The sequence below is a fragment of the Xenopus laevis genome, chromosome 5L (assembly GCF_017654675.1).
Source record: "Xenopus laevis strain J_2021 chromosome 5L, Xenopus_laevis_v10.1, whole genome shotgun sequence".
Lineage (NCBI taxonomy): Eukaryota > Metazoa > Chordata > Amphibia > Anura > Pipidae > Xenopus > Xenopus laevis.
Window position 1 is genome coordinate 62,150,137 of NC_054379.1, and position 26,287 is coordinate 62,176,423.

Genomic DNA, 26,287 nt, shown 5'->3' on the forward strand with positions numbered 1-26,287 from the left:
AACTAATCACTGCTTCCCAACCGGATTTCATACTGGATGAGACTTAATGTTTATGTATATAATAATGCTGATGTCACGAAAAGGGGGCTGGGCATGTAGTCACACCCCCTTCCTCACTTTAAAAGAGCATTGTATGGTGTAACACAGGGCTTGAGAAAGGGCCTAGTAGGCTCGAAACGTTGCCTTTTTTGCATATGGGCTTAATTAAATAATTCTTTTTGAACACAACTGCAACCTGACTCAGTGTGCTACTGGCTTTCTTTTGTATATGTTTGGAACTTGTCAAAATTGTTGGTGGGAGCAAATTTTAAACCTTTTTGTAGTACTTTAATTTGATCCGGTTTCAAGGTCTTGCTGGTGAGATTGTCGATCCCTAAAAGGGGATCCACATTTTCCTTCTGTCTGTCAATTCTCTGTTTATTGGATTTCTTTCCACCTCTAATTCCTCGTTTTGTAAATCTAACGTTTTCCTTTTTTTGTGCGGTGTGCCGATTATTGGGGGTCCTCCTATACGATGGTATGGTCTTTTCTCTTTGTCTCTGTTTTGTTTCTCCTGAAAATCCCAATTGTAATGGTGTGGTTCTTTATAGTGTTTAGGACAGGGAGATTTGTAAAATTGATTATGTGTTTTATAGTCATACGTATTTTTGTGAAAATGTTTGTTTGGGTGTGTTGAATATTCATTATGGTTGGAATATTTTGGGGGTAATCGGTTATGTGTCTCTATGTATTTGGATTGTTTTCTGTCTTTTTTTACTGTTAATTCTTTTGGGGGTCTATTTTTGTCCCTCCAGAATTTTGTTCTTTTTCTTTCTATTATTTCATTTTCTGTTTTTTTTTTTTAATCTACCTTGTATTTCAGTTGCCTGTTCCTTATATTCCCTTATACTTTTAATTGGTTCCAATTTTTCTTGTATTGTGTTAATTTCGGTTTCAATTTTTTCCAATTGGTTTTTATGGTCTAATATTATGAGATTCATTAGATCAAATGAGGTACGTTTTAAAATGAAGTCCCATCTATCTTTGAAGGTGGAATCAATACTGCTAAAAAAGGGTTCTTTGTGTATCAATAGTCCCTGGGGGATCATGTCTTGTTCTAGGTACTTTTCTAAGGTGACCATGTCCCACCAAATTTTCATTTCTTTGTTAAGTAATTTATATAGTTCATTAATCATATATTCTCCGTTCATATTTTTATTGTCCTTATATTTGAATATATGGTTAATGTCCACATTCCTGTTTCTCCATTCATTAAAGATGTCCATACTTCTTGGGTGGCAGCAGCGGTCTTCTTAATGTGGTATTTGTAAGAATTAGGAAGGAGGAGATGAAAGTCCGCGCTTGCTGGGTGATTGGGGGGTTTAAGCTGCACTGATCGAAAGAGTGGATCCACGTATCCACATACAAATAAACCGTGAAAGCAAAGTTAGGTGTGCTATGTTAGAATGTCAAGAATTACCTAGAAAGGAAAAAACCCGATAGTGTATTATCCTTTAGAAAAAGGGTAATGTGCGCTAGAGAACTACTCACAGGCGATTGGTAGAATGTGATCGCTTCAGTGTCCTGTTGTAGTAGGTCTCGTCGGCCATATACCTAGCAGGGAGAATCTCAAATAGCACAGAAAAGCCGGCTTGCGGGTAAAGGGAGACAAAATATTTATGCTTACCGGACAGTGGTATTGGAATGCACTTTAAACCTCTGATGTTTGTGGTACGGTGGTACAGTCCTCCTGGGATGATGTGCCGGTCGGATCAGCGATCTGAATGGATGGTTTAGAGAGGGGAGTTCTGCTGCAAATGCCGGTTCTGATGGTCACTTTCGTCGTGTTGCTTCCGGAAGTCGGCTCTCTCCTTGTGTCAGACGCTTCAGGTTGTAGCATTTGTGTCTGCTACTAAATTTCTTAGGTACTTGTCATTCAGACACAATATTTTTGAGAATAAATTTAAACTTTTATTTATGTATACATTTGGACTTAACAGAGCCTTATCAGAGCCCAAATTACCCACACAACCATTCGACACAATTTATCAGGTTGGTGGGTGGGTGTATCAATTTACATAATTAGTGTAATTAAAAAGACAATTAGATATGCCTTTGATAAAGCCCGCAAATTAGCGGGTGAAACGCGCGTCAAGCGCATTTTTAGCTTTTGGTTAGGTAGGTGTCTGATAGGGACAACTTATCTATAACTGGGGTAATCGGATCGGGAGGGGACCTTGGAGGGTGAAGGGGTTGGTTTATCGGACGATCCGAGGGTTAGATAATTCGATACTAGTATCTAAATACACCTGGTTTCTAAAAGAACCTAATTCAATTGAGGTCTTGTTACCGTAATCCCTCAGCAGTTCGACTGTACACCAGAAGGGAGGGATCCTGAAGTGGGTGAAGGGGTGGCTTGATGGGGGTTATTATTTGATGTACCTTATAGATATACAGAGTGATCAATGTGCCAAATGATAACTATTTATTGATTCTCTCTAACCAACCTTCACTCCTAAGTGACTTCACCCCTTCTACCCCTTGTTATTCAGTCTATCAGCCTCCTACCGAACCTCTATTTCAATGTTGCTATCTAGACTTTGGTTTTAACGCTTTATTAAAAGTTACGTTTTAAGAATCACTTCACTGGAGTTTTGCAACACATGGATGGGAAGGTGCAATTAGATGGGTCATTTCCTCTTTTTTTGTATTACTAATCACTATTTGACCCTGCACACCATCCTTTACGTCGGATGGACGGTGCTACCCAACCTCTAACTCTTTAATACCTAAGAAATTTAGTAGCAGACACAAACGCTATAACCTGAAGTGTCTGACACGAGGAGAGAGACGACTTCTGGAAGCAACACGCCGAAAGTGACCATCAGAACCGGCGTTTGCAGCAGAACTCCCCCTCTCTAAACCATCCATTCAGATCACTGATCCAACCGGCACATCATCCCAGGAGGACTGTACCACCGGACCGCAAACATCAGAGGTTTAAAGTGCACTCCAATACCACTGTCCGGTAAGCATAAATATTTTGTCTCCCTTTACCCGCAAGCCGGCTTTTCTGCGCTATTTGAGATTCTCCCCGCTAGGTAATAACGCAGACGAGACCTACTACAATAGGACACTGAAGCGATCACGATTTAACAGTGCAAGACATTCTACCAATCACCTGTGAGTAGTTCTCTAGCGCACATTACCCTTTTCTAAAGGATAATACACTATCGGGTTTTTTCCTTTCTAGGTAATTCTTGACATTCTAACATAGCGCACCTAACTTTGCTTTCATGGTTTGTTTGTATGTGGATACGTGGATCCACTCTTTCGATTGGTGCAGCTTAAACCCCCCAGTCACCCAGCAAGCGCGGACTTTCATCCCCTCCTTCTTAATTGTTTTATGGACTAAATATTTGTAAATATTTGGAGATATATATATTGATCTTAAGCAAATTTTGCACCAGTTACTACATTTCCAACATGACTGCTGAAAAGTAAAGTAACCATATAGTGGACATAAAGTATGTTTTAGTATCACTCACTGCCAGGATGTACACTGTCATTGTCATTTCTATCACAATATACCAAGACAGAAATGGTTAATGACGTCACAATCATATGATTTGAAAATGGTAGTGGGTCCTATACGTCAAGAACAATACAGTAAGCAGCAGCAGCAGTATTTACTTGCAACCGAAGCAGATCCACTGCAACCTCAAGCACATTATACAGTGAAAAGTCAGTGCTGACACAATAAGTACACTATTGTGTCATCATTTACTTGCTTCCTTAGTAAATAAAATACACCAATATGGAGGATGCCCATGAAACTATATTCTGCCAATTTTATTTATGCTCTCTACTTTCTGGGTTCTTGCCCTAAAATATTTTTTTATTAGTTATAATCTAATCATGAGTAGTCAATGAGGGTTCTATGCAGTGTGGCCATGTATTATAAGGGATAATGTACGCCGTACAGTAAATTATAAGGATATTAGAAGTCACTGAGGGTTTCTTTGACCATATAAAGGCACAAGGCTGCAGGTTGAGTTATACAGGGAACTCTAAGTATCACTCATGTATTATAAGGGATAATGTACCCCCTACTGTAAATGATAAGGATATTAGAGTTCACTGAGGGGTTGTTATGTGACCATATAAAGGCACAAGGCTGCAGGCTGAGTTATACAGGGAACTCTGAGTATCACTCATGTATTATAAGGGATAATGTGTCCCTTACTGTAAATGATAAGGATATCATCAAGAAGTCACCCTGAAACATTGATGTAGTTAAATTACCCACGCCAATTGCATTTAAGTGTTAACAGGGCCAGCCTGGAGCAGGGGGGCCCACTGGGATCTGAACTTCCGGGGCCCCCCAAACATATGCGTGAACGCCAGCAGGCACCGATAATCAATTTTTTTGGAGCTTGGCAAATTAGGGTACCGGACCAGTCTGACCCTATGTGTTGGTGTACTTGCACCCCAGCAGTATAGTACAGTGATATTCCAGGCATTCCACAACAGACAGATGCCAATCATGCATGAGAAAAGTTTAACACCCTCTGTACCTTCTTAGTTAGCTGTTTTCCTTCCCTGAGCTCCATGACCTTAGTTGAGTCTTTACTTCAGATGTAGAATAAGGTGATTTTTTTGCTTGATGATGGTGAATAGAGATGTCGCGAACTGTTCGCCGGCGAACTTGTTCGCGCGAACATCGGGTGTTCGCGCTCGCCGGAAGTTCGCGAACGTCGCGCGACGTTCGCCATTTTGGGTTCGCCATTGTTGGCGCTTTTTTTTGCCCTCTCACCCCAGACCAGCAGGTACATGGCAGCCAATCAGGAAGCTCTCCCCTGGACCACTCCCCTTCCCTATAAAAACCGAAGCCCTGCAGCGTTTTTTCACTCTGCCTGTGTGTGCTGAAGAGATAGTGTAGGGAGAGAGCTGCTGCCTGTTAGTGATTTCAGGGACAGTTGAAAGTTTGCTGGCTAGTAATCGTTTTGATACTGCTCTGTTATTGGAGGGACAGAAGTCTGCAGGGGTTTGAGGGACATTTTAGCTTAGGTAGCTTTGCTGGCTAGTAATCTACCTTCTACTGCAGTGCTCTGTATGTAGCTGCAGTGGGCAGCTGTCCTGCTTCTGATCTCATCTGCTGACTGCTGCAATAACAGTAGTCCTTGTAAGGACTGCTTTTATTTATTTTTTTGTTGTTTTACTACTACTACTACTACTACTACTATAAGAGCCCAGTGCTATTAGTCTAGCAGTGTTGGGGAGTGGGACTGGTGTGCTAATCTGCTGCTCCTAGTAGTTCAGCAGCACCAACTTTAATTTTTTTTTTTTAATATTCATTTTTTTTTTATTTTACTTTTTTTTATTTTACTACCGCTGTAGTAGTGTATAAGTTGACCTTTTAGGCATTATTTGCCCTGTAGGCATTATTTGCACACTGTTTTCTTCAACCCGCCATCGAGCTGTGTGACCTTGTTCCCATTCTGTCTAAATATCCATAATATTACCGTCTCCAGAAAAAACACCGGAGTCACTTTTTTCAAGCAGCATTCATATATTTTACGTAATCCGTATCCACCGCTGTAGTAGTGTATACGTTGGCCTTGTAGGCATTATTTGCACACTGTTTTCTTCAACCCGCCATCGAGCTGTGTGACCTTGTTCCCATTCTGTCTAAATATCCATAATATTACCGTCTCCAGAAAAAACACCGGAGTCACTTTTTTCAAGCAGCATTCATATATTTTACGTAATCCGTATCCACCGCTGTAGTAGTGTATACGTTGGCCTTGTAGGCATTATTTGCACACTGTTTTCTTCAACCCGCCATCGAGCTGTGTGACCTTGTTCCCATTCTGTCTAAATATCCATAATATTACCGTCTCCAGAAAAAACACCGGAGTCACTTTTTCAAGCAGCCATAATATATTTTACGTAATCCGTATCCACCGCTGTAGTAGTGTATACGTTGGCCTTGTAGGCATTATTTGCACACTGTTTTCTTCAACCCGCCATCGAGCTGTGTGACCTTGTTCCCATTCTGTCTAAATATCCATAATATTACCGTCTCCAGAAAAAACACCGGAGTCACTTTTTTCAAGCAGCCATAATATATTTTACGTAATCCGTATCCACCGCTGTAGTAGTGTATACGTTGGCCTTGTAGGCATTATTTGCACACTGTTTTCTTCAACCCGCCATCGAGCTGTGTGACCTTGTTCCCATTCTGTCTAAATATCCATAATATTACCGTCTCCAGAAAAAACACCGGAGTCACTTTTTTCAAGCAGCCATAATATATTTTACGTAATCCGTATCCACCGCTGTAGTAGTGTATACGTTGGCCTTGTAGGCATTATTTGCACACTGTTTTCTTCAACCCGCCATCGAGCTGTGTGACCTTGTTCCCATTCTGTCTAAATATCCATAATATTACCGTCTCCAGAAAAAACACCGGAGTCACTTTTTTCAAGCAGCCATAATATATTTTACGTAATCCGTATCCACCGCTGTAGTAGTGTATACGTTGGCCTTGTAGGCATTATTTGCACACTGTTTTCTTCAACCCGCCATCGAGCTGTGTGACCTTGTTCCCATTCTGTCTAAATATCCATAATATTACCGTCTCCAGAAAAAACACCGGAGTCACTTTTTTCAAGCAGCCATAATATATTTTACGTAATCCGTATCCACCGCTGTAGTAGTGTATACGTTGGCCTTGTAGGCATTATTTGCACACTGTTTTCTTCAACCCGCCATCGAGCTGTGTGACCTTGTTCCCATTCTGTCTAAATATCCATAATATTACCGTCTCCAGAAAAAACACCGGAGTCACTTTTTTCAAGCAGCCATAATATATTTTACGTTATCCGTATCCACCGCTGTAGTAGTGTATACGTTGGCCTTGTAGGCATTATTTGCACACTGTTTTCTTCAACCCGCCATCGAGCTGTGTGACCTTGTTCACATTTTGTCTAAATATTGATAATATTATCGTCTCTAGAAAAACCACTTGAGTTACTTTTTTTCAAGCAGCATTCATATATTTTACGTAATCCGTATCCACCGCTGTAGTAGTGTATACGTTGACCTTGTAGGCATTATTTGCACACTGTTTTCTTCAACCCGCCATCGAGCTGTGTGAGCTTGTTCACATTTTGTCTAAATATTGATAATATTATCGTCTCTAGAAAAACCACTTGAGTTACTTTTTTTCAAGCAGCATTCATATATTTTACGTAATCCGTATCCACCGCTGTAGTAGTGTATACGTTGACCTTGTAGGCATTATTTGCACACTGTTTTCTTCAACCCGCCATCGAGCTGTGTGACCTTGTTCACATTTTGTCTAAATATTGATAATATTATCGTCTCTAGAAAAACCACTTGAGTTACTTTTTTTCAAGCAGCATTCATATATTTTACGTAATCCGTATCCACCGCTGTAGTAGTGTATACGTTGACCTTGTAGGCATTATTTGCACAGTGTTTTCTTCAACCCGCCATCGAGCTGTGTGACCTTGTTCACATTTTGTCTAAATATTGATAATATTATCGTCTCTAGAAAAACCACTTGAGTTACTTTTTTTCAAGCAGCATTCATATATTTTACGTAATCCGTATCCACCGCTGTAGTAGTGTATACGTTGACTTTGTAGGCATTATTTGCACAGTGTTTTCTTCAACCCGCCATCTAGCTGTGTGTATTATCGTTTCCAGAAAAACCAACTGAGTTTTTGTTGTTGTTGTTGTTTTTTTAAAAATAATGCCAGGCAAAGGCAGGCCGCCACGCAGAGGCCGTGCTAGGGGCCGTGCTGCTATGCAATCCTGTGGCCCTAGCAAATTGCCCAGTTTTAAAAAGCCAATGACCCTGAACTCCCAAAATGCTGAAGAGGTAGTTGACTGGCTTACACAGCACACCCCATCCTCTACCGTTTCTAACTTTACCACAACATCCTCCTCATCCTCCACTGCTATGGCCACCCCACGTAACACTTCCTCCACCACCGGTGCCCCTTCTTCACTGGGGTCAGAGGAGTTATTTTCCAATGAGTTTCTTGAACTGAGTAATGCGCAACCATTATTGCCAGAAGAAGATGAAGGAGATGAGGACCTTACACCAGATTTAATTCTGGCAGAGAACACGATAGAGATGGACATAATGAGTGATGAGGAGGAGGTCCCCGCTGCTGCTTCCTTCTGTGATGTGTCAGAAGAAATTGATGCATCTGAGGAGAATGATGATGAGGAGATTGATGTTTTGTGGGTGCCTAGTAGAAGAGAGCAAGAGGAGGGTAGTTCAGATGGAGAGACGGAGAGTCAGAGAGGCAGTAGGAGAATAAGACTTAGAAGAAGCAGGGAGGACAGCCCGCAGGGATCAGTAGGGCAACAACATGTATCGGCACCTGTGTTCAGCCGGCCAACGCACCCGCCATTGCCGCCAATACCGCAAACTCCGCCAACTTCTACTGTTACCGCCAGATCGCACACTTCCAAAAAGTCAGCAGTGTGGGATTTTTTTAATGTGTGTGCCTCTGACAAAAGCATTGTAATTTGCAATGAGTGCAGTCAGAAACTGAGCCTTGGTAAGCCCAACAGCCACATAGGTACAACTTCTATGCGAAGGCACATGAGCGGCAAGCACAAAGCACTTTGGGAGCAACACCTCAAAGGCAACAGGCAAACTAAAAGCCACACTCCTTCTGGTCCAGCATCTTACTGCTCTACCTCTGCTCTCCTTGACCCGTCTGAACCACCCTCCACTCCGCCTTCCACCTTGACCACCTGTTCCCATTCCCAGTCATCTGCCACCAGCCAAGTTTCTGTGAAGGCCATGTTTGAGCGTAAGAAGCCAATGTCTGACTGTCACCCCCTTGCCCGGCGTCTGACAGCTGGCTTGTCTGCACTCTTAGCCCGCCAGCTTTTACCATACCAGCTGGTGGACTCTGAGGCCTTCCGCAAATTTGTAGCAATTGGGACACCGCAGTGGAAGGTACCCAGCCGCAATTTTTTTTCTAAAAAGGGAATACCACACCTGTACCAACATGTGCAGAGCCAAGTTACCGCATCTCTGTCACTTAGTGTTGGGCCAAAGGTCCATATGACTACTGACGCATGGTCCTCCAAGCATGGTCAGGGCAGGTATGTCACCTACACTGCCCACTGGGTGAACTTGGTAATGGCTGGGAAGCAGGGAATGGGTAGCTCAACAACAACAGTGGAGTTGGTGTCACCGCCACGGATTGCACGCGGTTCTGCCACCACCTCTACTCCTCCATCGCTCTCTACCTCGTCTTCTTCTTCTTCTTACTCTGCTGCTGGGTCCTCCTTCTCCTCCTCCACACCTGTGCACCCCCAGCTCCCCCTAGGCTATTCGACGTGCCAGGTACGCCGTTGTCACGCTGTCTTGGGGATGACGTGCCTGGAAAGCAAAAACCATACCGGATCTGTACTCCTGTCATCTCTGCAGTCACAGGCCGATCGGTGGCTGACCCCACACCAACTGCAGATCGGAAAAGTGGTGTGTGACAATGGAAGCAATCTGTTGGCAGCGTTGAGACTAGGCAATTTAACACATGTGCCCTGCATGGCACATGTGTTAAATTTAATAGTCCAACGTTTTGTCTCCAAGTACCCAGGATTCCAGGACGTTCTCACCCAGTCCAGAAAGGTGTCGGCCCATTTCAGACGTTCCTACACAGCCATGGCACGCCTTGCTGACATTCAGCAGCGCTACAACATGCCAGTCAGGCGTTTGATTTCTGACAGCCAGACTCGCTGGAATTCAACGCTCCTTATGTTGGAACGTCTGCTGCAACAACAAAGGGCCGTCAACGAGTACCTTTTTGAACTGGGTGGTAGGACTGGATCTGCACAGCTGGGGATTTTTTTCCCCCGTTACTGGGTGCTTATGCGCGATGCCTGCAGGCTCATGCGACCTTTTGAAGAGGTGACAAATATGGTCAGTCGCACCGAAGGCACCATCAGCGACCTAATACCCTTCGCTTTCTTCCTGGAGCGTGCCGTGCGACGAGTGACAGATGAGGCTGTAGACCAGCGTGACGAGGAGCTGGAAGCGCGCGATTTCTGGTCGGAATCACCAGAACGAACCCAGGCACCTTCTGCAACGCAGGGAGAGGTGCCAGAAGTGGAGTCAGAGGAGGAAGGTGGCTTTGTGGAGGAGGAGGAGGAGGACCAACAGGAGCAGGCTTCCCAGGGGGCTAGTGGTGACCTTTTGGGGACCCCTGGTCTTGTACGTGGCTGGGGGGAGGAGACCGTGGATGATGCAGTCCTTGATAATGAGGAAGCGGAGATGGATAGCTCTGCATCCAACCTTGTGAGAATGGGGTCTTTCATGCTGTCATGCCTGTTGAAGGACCCCCGTATCAAGAGGCTTAAGGAGAAGGACCTGTACTGGGTCGCAACGCTACTAGACCCTCGGTACAAGCATAAAGTGTCAGAAATGTTACCAACATACCACAAGTCCGAAAAGATGCGGCATTTACAAACCAGCCTGCAAAACATGTTGTACAATGCTTTTAAGGGTGATGTCACTTCAGGAACTCATCAACATTCCAGGGGCAGAGGTGCCAGTAATCCTGCCACGAGCACACCTGCAAGGACAAAGCCCTTTGGCCAGTCTGTAACGTCAGACATGCAAATGTTTTTCTGTCCAAGGCAGCGCCACAACCCTTCTGGATCCACCCTCAAAGAACGCCTCGACCGGCAGGTAGCGGACTACCTGGCATTAACTGCAGATATCGACACTCTGAGGAGCGATGAACCCCTGGACTACTGGGTGCGCAGGCTTGATCTGTGGCCAGAGCTGTCACAATTTGCCATGAACCTCTTGTCTTGCCCAGCCTCAAGTGTGCTCTCAGAAAGGACCTTCAGTGCAGCAGGAGGGATTGTAACTGAGAAGAGAACTCGCCTAGGTCACAAAAGTGTCGATTACCTGACCTTTATTAAAATGAATGAGGGGTGGATCTCGGAGGGTTACTGCACGCCGGAAGACTTGTTCTGACTTCTATGCAGCTGTCCTTCTCTTCAAGCCTCATGACTCCACACACAGCTGTCCTTTAGCGTCCTCCTCCTCCCTCCGCCACCGTTACAAACTAGGGTGCAAACCCTACTGGTTTAATTTTTTCTGGCCTCTGTGCTTCAGTGGCTGCGACCAAAAAAATGCCTATTTTCTGCATTTATATGACATAATTTTTCTGGCCTCTGTGCTTCAGTGGCTGCAACCAAAAAAATTTATATTTTCAGCATTTATATGGCATAATTTTTCTGTCAACTGTGCTTCAGTGGCTGCGACCAAACAAATGCATATTTTCTGCATTTATATGGCATAATTTTTCTGGCCTCTGTGCTTCAGTGGCTGCAACCAAAAAAATTACTATTTTCAGCATTTATATGGCATATTTTTTCTGGCAACTGTGCTTCAGTGGCTGCGACCAAAAAAATGCATATTTTCTGCATTTATATGGCATAATTTTTCTGGCCTCTGTGCTTCAGTGGCTTCAACCAAAAAAATTTATATTTTCAGCATTTATATGGCATAATTTTTCTGTCAACTGTGCTTCAGTGGCTGCGACCAAAAAAATGCATATTTTCTGCATTTATATGGCATAATTTTTCTGGCCTCTGTGCTTCAGTGGCTGCAACCAAAAAAATTTATATTTTCAGCATTTATATGGCATAATTTTTCTGGCAACTGTGCTTCAGTGGCTGCGACCAAAAAAATGACTATTTTCAGCATTTATATGGCATATTTTTTCTGGCCTCTGTGCTTCAGTGGCTGTGGCCAAAAAAACTGGGCAAACAATGCCTACAAGGTCAACGACGTTGACCTTGTAGGCATTGTTTGCCCAGTTTTTTGGCCACAGCCACTGAAGCACAGAGGCCAGAAAAAATATGCCATATAAATGCTGAAAATAGTCATTTTTTGCCATACGTTGACTCAACGTATATGGCAAAAAATGACTATTTTCAGCATTTATGTGGCATATTTTTTCTGGCAACTGTGCTTCAGTGGCTGCAACCAAAAAAACTGGGCAAACAATGTCTACAAGGTCAACGTATGGCGAAAAATTACTATTTTCAGCATTTATATGGCATATTTTTTCTGGCAACTGTGCTTCAGTGGCTGCGTCCAAAAAAACTGGGCAAATAATGTCTACAAGGTCAACGTATGGCGAAAAATGACTATTTTCAGCATTTATATGGCATATTTTTTCTGGCAACTGTGCTTCAGTGGCTGCGTCCAAAAAAAACTGGGCAAACAATGCCTACAAGGTCAACGTATGGCAGTTGTTTAAAGAGAACAGTAGATTACTAGCCAGCAAAGCTACCTAAGCTAAAATGTCCCTCAAATCCCTGCAGACTTCTGTCCCTCCAATACAGAGCAGTATCAAGCAGATTACTAGCCAGCAAACTTACTATCATCTGTCCCTGAAATCACTAACAGCTCTCCCCCTACACTATCTCTTCCAAGCACACACAGGCAGATTTTTCAGATACATTTTTGCCCTTGATCCCCCTCTGGCATGCCACTGTCCAGGTCGTTGCACCCTTTAAACAACTTTAAAATCATTTTTCTGGCCAGAAATGTCTTTTCTAGATGTTAAAGTTCGCCTTCCCATTGAAGTCTATGGGGTTCGCGAACCGTTCGCGAACCGCTCGCATTTTTGCGCAAGTTCGCGAATATGTTCGCGAACTTTTTTTCCGACGTTCGCTACATCCCTAATGGTGAATGCAAAGAAACAGTTCTGATCATTCAAGTTGAAGCGGGACACATATATTCCAGCTCGCATACTCCTCTCTTAACCTGCATGACCCATCCAAGTTTCTGCAGCATGGAATGTTTATTATGCAAGGTCTTTATTGCTGAAGATTTTTTTCGTTCTGCTCTGATGATTGCGCGCCTCCTTGCTCTGCTCCTTTGAATTTCCCGCACAACTGATAAGCATAGCTCAGCCAATAGGCTCGTGAGCTTACAGCAGAAAGTGTAAGTATTCCACCAACCCCATTTGGACATCTACGTCTGGATTGATGCCTGTTACAAACGCAGGGTTGGCCTAGTCACAGCTCCGTCAGTCTATGTTGGTGCATCTAGCTTCTTCTCACAGCGTGTTCCCAGCTCTAGCGAGGTGATATGTGACAGTACAGCAGCAATCAATCACATACCTCGGCTGCTGTTTACTGTCTCTGCCCCAGTGTTTTATGACAGTCAAAAGCATCGTCTTTGATGAGGAGGGGGATATGTTTTTAGCAGGCTTATCTTGTGAACTCAAGTGCCAGCAAACTTTTTCTGCATGATCAATCAGTTTTGGGGAGGCTTAGCCTCCCCAAGCCTTAATGAAAATCCGCCCATGCTTGGATGGTATGCCCTATATATGTTATTTTATTGCTGTTTTGGTTTAAATTTTTGGATGATGTTATTTTCTCATTATGTGCCATGATTAATGTGGTTATAAGGTATGTTTCACAATTTCTATGTCTTGAATTTGGATGTCAGCAGATATGGCTACTGTTTTTGACTACAATGTATAATATGCATAGACCCGATGCAAGGTGTTTTATCCATATTGCTATGGTTCTCCTTTTACAGATACAATGGCAGAACTAACTATAATTTCCCACAATGTCAGAGGATTAAATTCTCCTACTAAAAGATCCATAGCAGCTAAATATTATCGTAACCGTAAGAGCTTTTTTTCAATCCCTATTTACTCGGTTGAGTAAGCTCAGTCAGGGCATTACTATATTGATGGGAGATTTTAAAGGACCAGTAACATCAAAAATTAGTTAGAATACAACAAAAAAAACCTACCAAGACAAATTAAATTTTAAAATAGCAAAGCATTTATTAAGAAATAACTTACCGAAACTCCACTTCCTGTCCTCTACAGAAAAGGCGACACGGCGACCATCCATACTGCAGCGCTCGATTTCTTCTCCCTGGCTATTCACTGACAGTGTGTCCTCTGCCCGATCTCCTTCTCCAGCTCTCGGTGCCGATACCTCTTCCAGCGCTTCAAGTACATTATCCGTCCTTCGCTACAGTCAGTTAGCGGTGCCTGTTCTACTTCTATTTGCTGCTAGAGGAGGAGTTGATGCTTGTGGTTCTCATACTGGTTCTGCTGGGACAAGTTTCCATTCTTATTCTGTAGGATGGGGCTGATGGAGCTGACTGAGGGCACATTGGTCGTCGCACACTCCATCAGCCTGCAGCCGGTCCCTGCTCTTCACGCGAATATCCCCAGGGCCCTGTGTTTGTATGTGTATCAGCGCGATGTACGACCCCGCCGTGCTCCTGCCGACCCCGCCGCCTTGTATGGGTCTTTGGTGGAAGATCAGCGCGGGAAGCGGGGCATCAGCAGGTCCCCATCCTCTTCTTCCTCTGCCGCCGTTCGTCCTGCATGATCTCCTCTGCTCCTCTGCTGAGCCTAATGGACCGATACAGGTGCCGCACTCACTAGTGACCGTCATGCAAGTCATCTGCAGCTGCTTCAACTTAGTAGCTCCATGCGATGCGCTGGACAGCTGTTTGTGCAAACCCTGCGCTCTCGCAGGAATTGGTATCGGCACCGGTTCGGCTCCCCCTGCAGACTGCACGTTGGTGTCCGCACGCTTTTGTTTGGAATCGATCTTGCATTCCTGTCCAGCTGGAACCCAAGCGCATCGCATGGAGATGACTTGCATGACGGTCACTAGTGAGCGCGGCACCTGTATCGGTCCATTAGGCTCAGCAGAGGAGCAGACGAGATCATGCAGGACGAAGGGCGGGCAGAGGAAGAAGAGGATGGGGACCTGCTGATGCCCCGCTTCCCGCGCTGATCCTCCACCAAAGACCCATACAAGGCGGCGGGGTCGGCAGGAGCACGGCGGGGTCGTACATCGCGCTGATACACATACAAACACAGGGCCCTGGGGATATTCGCGTGAAGAGCAGGGACCGGCTGCAGGCTGATGGAGTGTGCGACGACCAATGTGCCCTCAGTCAGCTCCATCAATCCCATCCTACAGAATAAGAATGGAAACTTGTCCCAGCAGAACCAGTATGAGAACCACAAGCATCAACTCCTCCTCTAGCAGCAAATAGAAGTAGAACAGGCACCGCTAACTGACTGTAGCGAAGGACGGATAATGTACTTGAAGCGCTGGAAGAGGTATCGGCACCGAGAGCTGGAGAAGGAGATCGGGCAGAGGACACACTGTCAGTGAATAGCCAGGGAGAAGAAATCGAGCGCTGCAGTATGGATGGTCGCCGTGTCGCCTTTTCTGTAGAGGACAGGAAGTGGAGTTTCGGTAAGTTATTTCTTAATAAATGCTTTGCTATTTTAAAATTTAATTTGTCTTGGTAGGTTTTTTTTGTTGTATTCTAACTAATTTTTGTAAAAAAAATTTTGATGTTACTGGTCCTTTAATATGGTAATGTCTACCACTATGAATAGAACTCCATCGTCCAGATTGTATATCCATAAACCCCCTGCAATACTCACTAAATCTGAAGGGACATGGGTTTTTACTATTGAGTGTTGTTCTCAGATCTACCAGGCAGCTGTTATCTTGTGTTAGGGAGCTGTTATCTGTTACCTTCCCATTGTTCTTTTGTTTGGCTGCTGGGGGGGGGGAAGGGAGGGGGGTGATATCACACCAACTTGCAGTAAAGAGTGATTGAAGTTTATCAGAGCACAAGTCACATGACTTGGGGCAGCTGGGAAATTGACAATATGTCTAGCCCCATGTCAGATTTCAAAATTGAATATAAAAAAATCTGTTTTCTCTTTTGAGAAATGAATTTCAGTGCAGAATTCTGCTGGAGCAGCACTATTAACTGATTCACTTTGGAAAAACATTTTTTCCCATGACAGTATCCCTTTAAATCTATGCCAGTAATTGGCATGATTTTTTACAGAAATTCCAGTTAGCGGAAACTCATAATATTCTCATTCCACTACATAATAACCCACTCATTCTTCCTAGTTATGCTACTTCTGCATTTCAATGGTGGAAACTAAATAGTATCAATAGAATACAGGCCATGCTGCTATCCATGGGGATTAAATCAATACAGTATTTACAGTTTGATAAAAATCTGCCAGAGAAGGAAACATACCGATATTCACAATTACTTCATTTTATTAAATCCATAGATGCTTAAAATTCGACCACCAGCTTTATTAGAAACATGCTCTCGGCAGGCAGGGAAAATGTAAGGTACTATCTCCCTGATATACATGTATAGATATTTGGTATAAGCAAATACCGGGGATCCCCTGAAATATATGGTAGATATATGGTAGATTGGGAGAAAGATTTGGGACGTTCAATATCTCATCATGAGTGGAACTTAATCGGAACACTGTCTCTAAAATCTCTCCTAATACCACTATCAAAGAGTCGGCATATAAAGATGCGCTGGTATCTTACCCCAGCTAGGAAACACAAATATGATCCTTCTACTCCTAACTCTTGCTTTCGGGGATGCACGGATATTGGAGATTATATACACATCTGGTGGACATGTCCCATAACAGTCTTGTATTGGGAAGAGGTTTTTCAGATACTTGGAAAGGTATTTAATAAACGTATTATCCCTGAGGCCACCATAGCGCTTTTAGCCAGCCCAATCAAAGAACTTACTAAAACCCAGAATACATTAATGGGGCCGATTTTAGCAAGAATTAACTTGGCTACAAAAGGCCATAGACACTCAAGGTATAGTGGGAAAAATTACCCAGACACAGAATATGTTGTATTTAACAGCTTTATTGGCAGACACAGTGGAGAAATATATGCAAATCTGGGCTCCATGAAATATGTTTATACAATTGTGAGAGATAGGAAATAGTGACAAATATAACAACAACAAATATAACAGAAAGTAGTACTGGTGAAAACAAATCAATATTGATGTTATCCTATACTAATATTCCCTTTCCCATAAAGAGTTTTGTATTGAAAATGATGAATGCTTTACCATTTGTTAATGCATATATTCTTGAAAAATAAAAGAGATATTAAAAAAAAACTGGACACACCAATAAAAAATTATTTCAATAGCCCTCATCACTCCATAAAGGATTTAAGAATTTTAAGAGCAATTCAGCAGGTTTTAAGTGGCGAATAGTCTAATTTGATTTCTTACAGGGCCAGAGTATGATAAATCTCAAAATTTGAAATTAAAATTTGAATAGAGAAAATTTGGATAATTCACAATTTGAATTTGAAAGTTTTGACCAAAAAAAAAAATTTGAAAATTCTAATTAAAATTTTTACTTTGACCCTTAATAAATCTGCCCCTTTATTTAAAGGAGAAACTAACTAAAGAAGCCGAACTAAAGAAGTAACACAAAAAAGATTAACATGTCTAAGCACCGGACTCTCGTCTCTAACACATACCCATATCTACTCAACTACTTCCAGTGCTGGCTTTCAACCCAGCCTACTCAAATCCAATTTTTGCGAAGATAAGATGTGTATCTTGAGTTGCAGGTTAAAAAAATGAAAAAGCTTTGTATGAGAACTCTGGCGATCTAGTGGGGGTGCGACGGGGATGCCAGTCACACCCTTGGCGGGGACACCCGCTGCATCCATCTCCGTTGGTGCCGTCTTCTTGAAAATTCTAATTTTGAAAATCGAATTACATTTTTTTATAAAAAAAACTCAAATACAATTTGAATAACTCCCTAGTTGAATTTGACAGTTTTGACCCTTGATAAATCTACCACTTGATGTTTTCTGGGGCCGTATACCTCCTTGATCTAAAGGGAGAAATTGAAGCTACTCCATGTTTGGTCCTTGTAAAGTAGATAATTAGATTACTCAATAATAGCAAAAACTTACTATTTGCCTAATGTTTTAATCAGGTAAAATCTGTGTTCAACACAAGTCCAATTCATTGAACTCATTTTAAAACACTTCCCTTTTATAAATGTATAAAAGTTGTACATGTATCCTGAAAACTTTAATATTGTATTGTTGTTTTATTATCTAACTGACTGTGTTTTCCCACAGGGATTACCTCCAACTGTATTCACATTATGCCTGTATTGTGGTTTTACAACAGTGTTCTTTGCAGCAATAAAATGTGCAATATATCGATTACATCTCATGTTTGATGAAGGAATTGAGATCAATCTTAAAAAAAAGAGAAAAACTGCAAAATCAAAAGAAAAAGAGATTAGCAGCACTAACATTACAATTAATCACACCCTATTAAGGTAAGAGGTGTATAGAAGTGGGAGTAGATATTTTGTTGGTTATTTAGCAAGCAATGTGAATTTACCTGCTGTAGACAAACCATCTGTAAATCAGTTTCATGCGAAAAAGAAATAACATTATTTTCATGTATTCATAAAGGGCCAACATAGTCTGCAGAGTTGTACAATAGAAGGGTGAATGCATCATACAAATTTCATAAAAAGAATCAGAGAGGGCCCTGCACATTAGAGTGTACAATAACAAAGAACATGGATGATTTTATATGAACCTTCTTTGTGGTTCTGTATCAAATGCTTTCGCAAACACTACATAGCTCACATCCACCACAAACCCATGACTATGTTTCTGCTTATCCTCTTCATAGAAGGCAGTCAGAGTTTTCTGACAAGATGTATTGCACATAAAACCATGCTGGCACAAACTCATAGTATTGAAATATAAAATAGTATTCCAGCATCATTCCATACACGTTTGTATATCACCCTGTACATTAGGGGACAGATTTATCAAGGATCGAATTTTGAATTTGAAAAACTTCGAAATTCAAAAAGACCAACTGAAATAAAATCAAAGGGGTTTTTTTTTTGTCCGAATAGGTCAGTTTTCGATCGAATAGGTCAGTTTTCGATCAAATTCGAATTGTACGAATCAAAGTTTTCCCCCCAAAAAAACTTTGATTTTTCAAAGTCTGCCAACTGACTCCAAATTGGTTCTAGGAGGTCCCCAATAGGCTAAAACAGTAATTCGGCAGGTTTTAGATGGCGAATGGTTGAAGTCAGATTTTTAAAGAGACAGTACATGAAACATTTAGAAATTCGATTTTTCAAAATCGAATCGAATTAGAATTTTCACTTCGACTTTTGATAAATCTGCCCCTATGTGTTATTTCACTTAGTTTCCCATGTCATCTATTACATGAATATCCAGCCAGGGTGACCACACTTTCTCGAATTTCCCTGGGCAGCCTCGAGATTCATAGGTTAGTCTAATGGAAGGGAGTATTTTATTTACTATATTGATCCAGTGTTCCACCTTAGGCGTAGTGTTCCCCATCCATTTCATCATAATTATTTTCTTTGCATAGAAAGGTAGTGCCCTGGCCAAGGATCTAGACTTGTTCAATGGAAGGAGATCATCCACTAGACTCAACAGAGTATGGGTTACATACATTAGGAAAGGCTAGGTTATCCAAATCTTTTTTTTACCACCAAGTCCAACAAACAAGCCTCACAGAATTCTGGAAAATTTAGTAAATTAATTTGGCAATTATAAAATTAAGCTCTTAGTACCCTGAGGCCAATACCACCAGATTCTGGACCTTTTTACTTTCACATGCTTCCATTTCTTTTGAACTTCCTCCAACCACGAAAACTTAAATGAGTTGGGGCAGGGATTTTGAAAGATGATCAATATTAACATTATATTTTAAAACACATTATCCAAAATGTTCAACATGTTTATTTATTATGTGTATTAAATGTATTACATATACAAACATGTACAACTAATTTATAATATAAAAAATAAAGTCAAATTATGTGTAAAAATTATATAGATTAGTGATGTGCGGGTTGAAGATTGTTTGACTCAGAGCCGACATTGCCCTGCACCCACCTGTCTCTGATGTTATTGGAAGGGCTTGGCAAACACAAGTATAGGCAAAAGCCTTTCCATCACTAATGGGACTGGGGCAGTGCAGAGAGTTCTTGTAGGGGCTTGGCTGGAAGTGAATACAGGTCAAAACCCACCCATGACTCACTTCTGGTTTGCCCCAAAACTTGACCTGAAATCTAATAGTGTAGATTTCTTGATAAAAAACAGAGATAGACTGGATTCAGTTTCTCTAACTTAAAAATCCAGTGAGACTATCTACAACAGTGATCCCCAACCAGTGGCTTGTGAGCAACATGTTGTAGATGTTAGGGAAATTTTGTTTAGAAAATTATCACCATTACTTCTGTCTGGTTTTTGCTAAACACTCTTGGTATTATTATCACTGGTGGAAAGGCATATAGAACATATTGACTCAATGACAAAGGAAAAGCATCCTTCATATAGGCTAGTGGATTGTACATCATTTTCTTGCAAGGATGCAACTGTGACTTTTCCCAGTTGATCAGCCATCCAAATGTAATTAGAATTGCAATTACCTTTGCAAGCCAGTCACTTCGGGGCACATTTACTAAGCTCGAGTGAAGGATTCGAAGTAAAAAAACTTTGGATTTCGAAGTTTATTTTTGGGTACTTCGACCATCGAATAGGCTACAATGACCTTCAACTAAAACTTCGATTCGAAGTAAAAATCGGTTGACTATTCGACCATTCGATAGTTGAAGTACTGTCTCTTTAAAAAAACTTTTACTACCTACTTCGCCACTTTAAACCTACCGAGCTACAATGTTAGCCTATGGGGACCTTTCCCATAAATTTTCTAAGGGTTTTTTGATCAAAGTAAAATTCTTCGATCGATTGGATTAAAATCGTTCGAACGATTTTTCCTTCGAAAGTTCGATCAAAGTATTTGTTGTAAGTCGAAGGATTTTACTTCGAGGGTCGAATATCGAGGGTTAATTAACCCCTTCATGTTTATCGATCAACACTAATCACTGGGGCTTCGGCACAGAGAAAAGGAACAAACTGAGTCAGCTGCTCCAGTGAGGAAATTGACATTGTGTAGATTAAATGGAGGAGATTACAAGAAAAAAAGAGCAGTGGCAGGCTACTTCATGATTGATGGGCAGGGCAGGGAATTAACTTCAATTTGGACTGCCAGCGAATATGAACAGGAAAGTAGTATGAGAGCAGGTAGCTTAGATTTAGGGCCATGGCAGACTTGGTAAATCTGCACTACTACTACCACACCCTTCTCTAACATTTGAATCACTGCAGGTAAATCACATAACTCACATCAATCCGGCTTTATCATGGGAAAATGCCTTATTTTATGCTGAATCACCATAAGTATATTTAAAATGAGTGATAAATCTAATCTGTCATCACCCTTAAAGAGTAAAAGGCAATTACCATGAAATCTAGCCAACAGTGTATCTCACATTAAGTGGCATTAAGAATCATATTACGAGAATATATATACTGTATGTTATAAAATGCTGGTTATACTGTTTGTAAGAAGCCAATTGCTGAATAAATACTGCAAATAACCATGGTTAAGAACACTGAAAAAACACAAACCTCAGTATAGGGAACAGAAAAAAAGCAAGTTCAGGTCAGGTCTAAGCAAGCAGCAAAGATTCAAAGTCCATATGATCAGGCTGAAAGTCAAGGCCAGGCAGCAGACAAATGTAAATCCAATAACTGGCCAAAGTCAAAACCAAGATAGATCAGGGGAACAATGCAAGGCAGAATGATTATATAGGTATGGAACTTGTTATCCAGAATGCTTGGGACCTGGGTTTTCCAGATAACCTATCTTTCTGTAATTTGGGTCTTCATAACTTAAGTCTACTAGAAAATCATGGAAACATTAAATAAACGCAATAGGTTGGTTTTGCCTCCAATAAGGATTAATTATATCTTAGTTGGAATCAAGTATAAGGTTCTGTTTTATTATTACAGAGAAAAAAGGAAATCATTTTAAAAAATTTGAATTATTTGTATAAAATCTGTTTCTCTAAATTATGGTAATTTTATAAATGGGTTGAACAATTCAATCGCCTTGAATTGCTGAAAGATTTCACCTGCTCTGACTGGCTGATTCCAGCATGAGTGAGCAGTAGGATAAAATTAGGTCAAGGAAGCATATTAATAAACCATTTTATGTCAAACCCATGTGAAGAAAAAAATAAAACCTTTAAGTAAAAAAAAATTATTAAACAGGCCATATTGTGTCATAATCATATAAGAGTCGCATAAGAGATCCTAGATTTTCACTGAATTAAAAATCTATTGAGGTATACACACAGGGCCAGTGGCACAAGGCAGACCCCTCCATGGTACGTGCCATAAGAAAGCCCTCTTACAATACATTAAACAATAAGCTGTGAAAATGGTGGAGGGCCCCCTTATCCTATTCCAACAAATCAGGTGGTGACCTACCAACTGTGACAGAGCAACTCACTGCGAACTTTAATCAGTTGTAGTTCTATACCAGCTGGGGGGAGGATCATACCACTATAAATGGATGATCATGCATTTTTGCCTTTATTCAATACATATTAGTATGGTGTCCTTTAGCTGTCACAGAATACAAGCAGTATGCATGTGACGTACACATGTTACTGATATTCGAAAGACACCCATGGCTGTCTTGGACTTTTAGAAAAGATGAGCAGCAAAGTCAATGAAAGGTCAAAGTGCTTGAGTAGTTTTAGGCTTTATTAAATGGGATCCTAAAAGTTTGATTAAAGTCATGTTGCCTTCAATTTTAGAACAAATATAAACAAGACAAGACAGACGATTAACAGGCCTGTCAAGAAACATGCAAGGCACTGTAGCAAATGGAGTCCTGGCTAGAGTAGAACTGATTTATGCTACTTTGAGACAAAACAGTAGTGTAGAATGGGACACAATTTGCTTTTACTTGCATTACAATTGCATTTAGAAATTACTAAAAACAACACTGAAAAAAGTTTAATAAATATTGGAAAGTTGCTTAGAATTACAGTACATTGTCTGCTGTTTGGCAACATTTTATTTTGGCATTTTCATACAAACAATACACAAGAATTCTAAACCTCCAAATATGAGAATGTCCTAGTCAACATAAGACAGGTGCCCAGTAATTGTTCCTCTAAGATTTCTCTTCACTTGTGCATGTGGATGTGAAAACTGTGTGCACAGAATATTTTTTGTGAGAAAACAATGGGAAATATATATCAGTTTTCAAATTTGAGGGAGAATCAAAAACAATAAAACTCAAACTTTATTTTCTACAACTACTTTTTTTTTATCGAGCATTAGCAAATTTAAGGAAATTTGTTGTGGAAATAAAAAGTCTCACACAAACAAAAATCTCATTGTTCCATTTATTCACAATGAGACTGATAATTGGTGATCATTTCCTTTAATAAATTAGGACTATTGAAATTTAGAAAAAACATTCTCCAGTTTACTTACGCTCCTCCATGTTGTTTTAAATAGAAAAACATATGGAGGCCTATTTATCAACAACTGAATTTTAGTAGTTTTGGAGGTTTTTGAAACCATGACTAAACTAACTTTCTCTTAAACCACAAATGTCATAAAATGTATTTAAAGATCCGAATTTAAAAACACAAATGAAAAAGTCTTTATACAGACAATTCCTAGCAAAAAAAATCCAAAATCCTTGAAGTTTGAATTTATTAAAAATGATCCAATAGGATCAGCGCAGCTCCAATTAACTTTTTTAGGACCTTGACAACTTTTACATGGCTAAGCTTTGTATTAGAGGTTTTGTGGTTTTTACATTAATATATCTAACATTTTTAGAGCTTTTTAAAACAATGGGAAAACCATGAATTTTTAGATTAATGGGAAAAAAATCAAAATCCGATTGTTAGTAAATGGGCCCCTAAGGGGAGTGTTAGTGCCATCCCTAAAATATATTTTGTACTGTCATGTTTGTGTTATTCTTTATCATTTACATTTTTCCTTTTTTTCTTTTTTATAGCAACAATACAGAAAATGCTCAAGGTGGTGGTGGCATCAGACACAACATCGCTCTATCTACTCACAGTAGTGCTAACTGGCAAGAAATTAGTTGCTGTAGTTCTTCTGGTTCTGTGGTCAGTTAATATATTTGTACATTTATAAACAATGTAGGTCAGAGAAAAAAAAGTACTTTAACAAATGTACAAAAATGGAGGGGGGGTGTGTGTGTGGAAGCACTCTAAATGACCAAGTTATAGTATATTTAAGAATAATGGAAGTGCTAGTTTTAATGCACATTCCCAGGTCCCCTGTCTCAAAAGTAAGTTTACAAAACAGGGGTTTTTCGTTACAAAGTTATGATCAGTTGAAAGTTGAAAAGCCACCATACCACCAAGGTAAACCCCATATGACGGTCCCTAACTTGTTTGCCTCTGGCCATAGTATAAAAAGTCTTACTTCTCTGCATAGTAGTTTAATGCACATTCCCAGGTCCCCTGTCTCAAAAGTAAGTTTACAAAACAGGGGTTTTTCGTTACAAAGTTATGATCAGTTGAAAGTTGAAAAGCCACCATACCACCAAGGTAAACCCCATATGGCAGTCCCTAACTTGTTTGCCTCTGGCCACAGTATAAAAAGTCTTCTCTGCATAGTAGCATTATCTGTAATCAGTGTCTGTTGAACCTTGGTTTCAGTATGAAGGATCTATCCTCCCCCGCCAGTATGCGGCTTTTAAGGGAGAGGAATTGTCCAAACCAACGCCCATTTTTAAAAGTATAGGGCCACATTCGTTTAAAGGGGTGGGTATGGGGTGCTATTAAAAACAACATGAAGCTCAGCCACTCAGCATACTTTTAAAAATGGGCGTTGGTTTGGACAATTCCTCTCTTTTAAAAGCCGCATACTGGCCCCATTTTTGTACTTTTAACAAATGTACTTCAGCTGTAATGTATTTATATTTTCACAGCTGTCCTTTCAGCATAATGCACATCATTTGAGATATTGAATTATTTTGTTGTGGTCATGATTTTATTTGTGAGATTAATATTTTTTCCCTTCTGTAGTATACTGAGTGCAACTATTAAATGTGACAGCAAATGCAGTAGTGAAATAAATAATGCCTGTGTTGTGTTATAATAATAGGTCAGAAATATAGTAGGGAGATAGATTTACTGTGGAGGCCTATTTATCAACAGTCCTGTATTCATGGTTTTAGAGGTTTTTGAAACCACAACTAAACTCACTTTCTCTTAAAACCAAATTTCATGAAATTTATTAAAAAATCATGACGGAAAAGTTACATAAATGTTGTGAAAACTGAACTTTTTCGAGTTGTCACACGATAACTTAAACTTCTTCATATTGTGTCACAAAAGTCAGCCTCAAAAACACCTAAAACCTCTTAAACCATGAATCAAAGAAAGAGCTTCCATTTGTAAAAGGGAGATCTGCAATTGACATCTACATGTTTACTACAGGTTTTAGCTGGAGTATTTTTATATTTCATTTATCTCATAATAAATACCAAAAACACTTTTTTTCATGACTTTTTCAGATATTTTGTGTCAAAAAGCCAGACCCGAAAAAGTTGAAGTTTAATAATTGGCCCCTTAGTGTCAATTTTGCAATAGATTTTAATCAACAGAAGACATCCATCACAACATTTATTAAAATGACAAACATATAAGTCTAAAAGCTATAAATACAAATAGAAATAGAAATAAAATTTCTAATATCATTTAAGCATCAGTATTCTATACAAGCTTTATGGGCATGTCTGTTTTAATATCTAGTGGCACGTAAGAGGGTATAATAATATTTTTTTTTGTTTATGAAGGTTGCTGCTGCAGGCCACCTCCTCATTACTTCCTTGCCAGTAAGTAGTGAGGAGGTTGCCTGACAGTATTAGAGTCAGGGAAAAAAGCTGCTGAAGGAAAATGTAGGACTACAGGGACTGGGCCGAAAAAGCAGCTGCGAAGCCCATGTCATGTAAATAAAGTGTTGAAACAATAAAGCTGAAATTTGATGGCCACCAAGCATGGGGCTAACTTGGCGCTGGGATTACTGGAGGGTAAAGTCTGTGAGGCAGTGCTGCAATTACCAAGCATGGAGAGGGAAGGGGACACACTTCCCTATTCTGCAGTAGTTCTGCAATAAATTGTCAAGGTACATAGCCATGGTCACAGAGCCTGACAGTCTACTCCATGACCAGTTTGGGTTGGCCTCAGTGATACCAAGACTATGAATAATGCTAAGAAATAAAATTTGAACTGATATCAGTATCTTGTTCTGCCCAATTTTGAGGGAGGCTATTGAGTGGAGTCAGGAGGGCGCTGTGAATACCCACGCACCTGTCCTTATTGCAACTATGGCCGCACATGGGGCTGAGAGAAGGGGGAGGAGAGCCTCTGGCACCATGATAGATGAAGTAGCTAGCCTCTAAAGAGTTATTATTGTAGATGTTGGTCAGTTG

General features: G+C 40.7%; 1 protein-coding gene across 3 annotated transcripts in view; it reads left to right on the top strand.

The window, feature by feature from the left end:
- Nucleotides 1–26,287, top strand: part of pcnx2.L (pecanex 2 L homeolog) — a 643,210-nt gene that overhangs the window by 46,136 nt on the left and 570,787 nt on the right. For all 3 annotated transcript variants that reach the window (XM_041562821.1, XM_041562822.1, XM_041562823.1), the window contains exons 2-3: nt 18,019–18,224; nt 23,837–23,951. In XM_041562821.1, the coding sequence (XP_041418755.1) occupies nt 18,019–18,224; nt 23,837–23,951 (321 nt within the window). The remainder of the gene's footprint in view (nt 1–18,018; nt 18,225–23,836; nt 23,952–26,287) is intronic.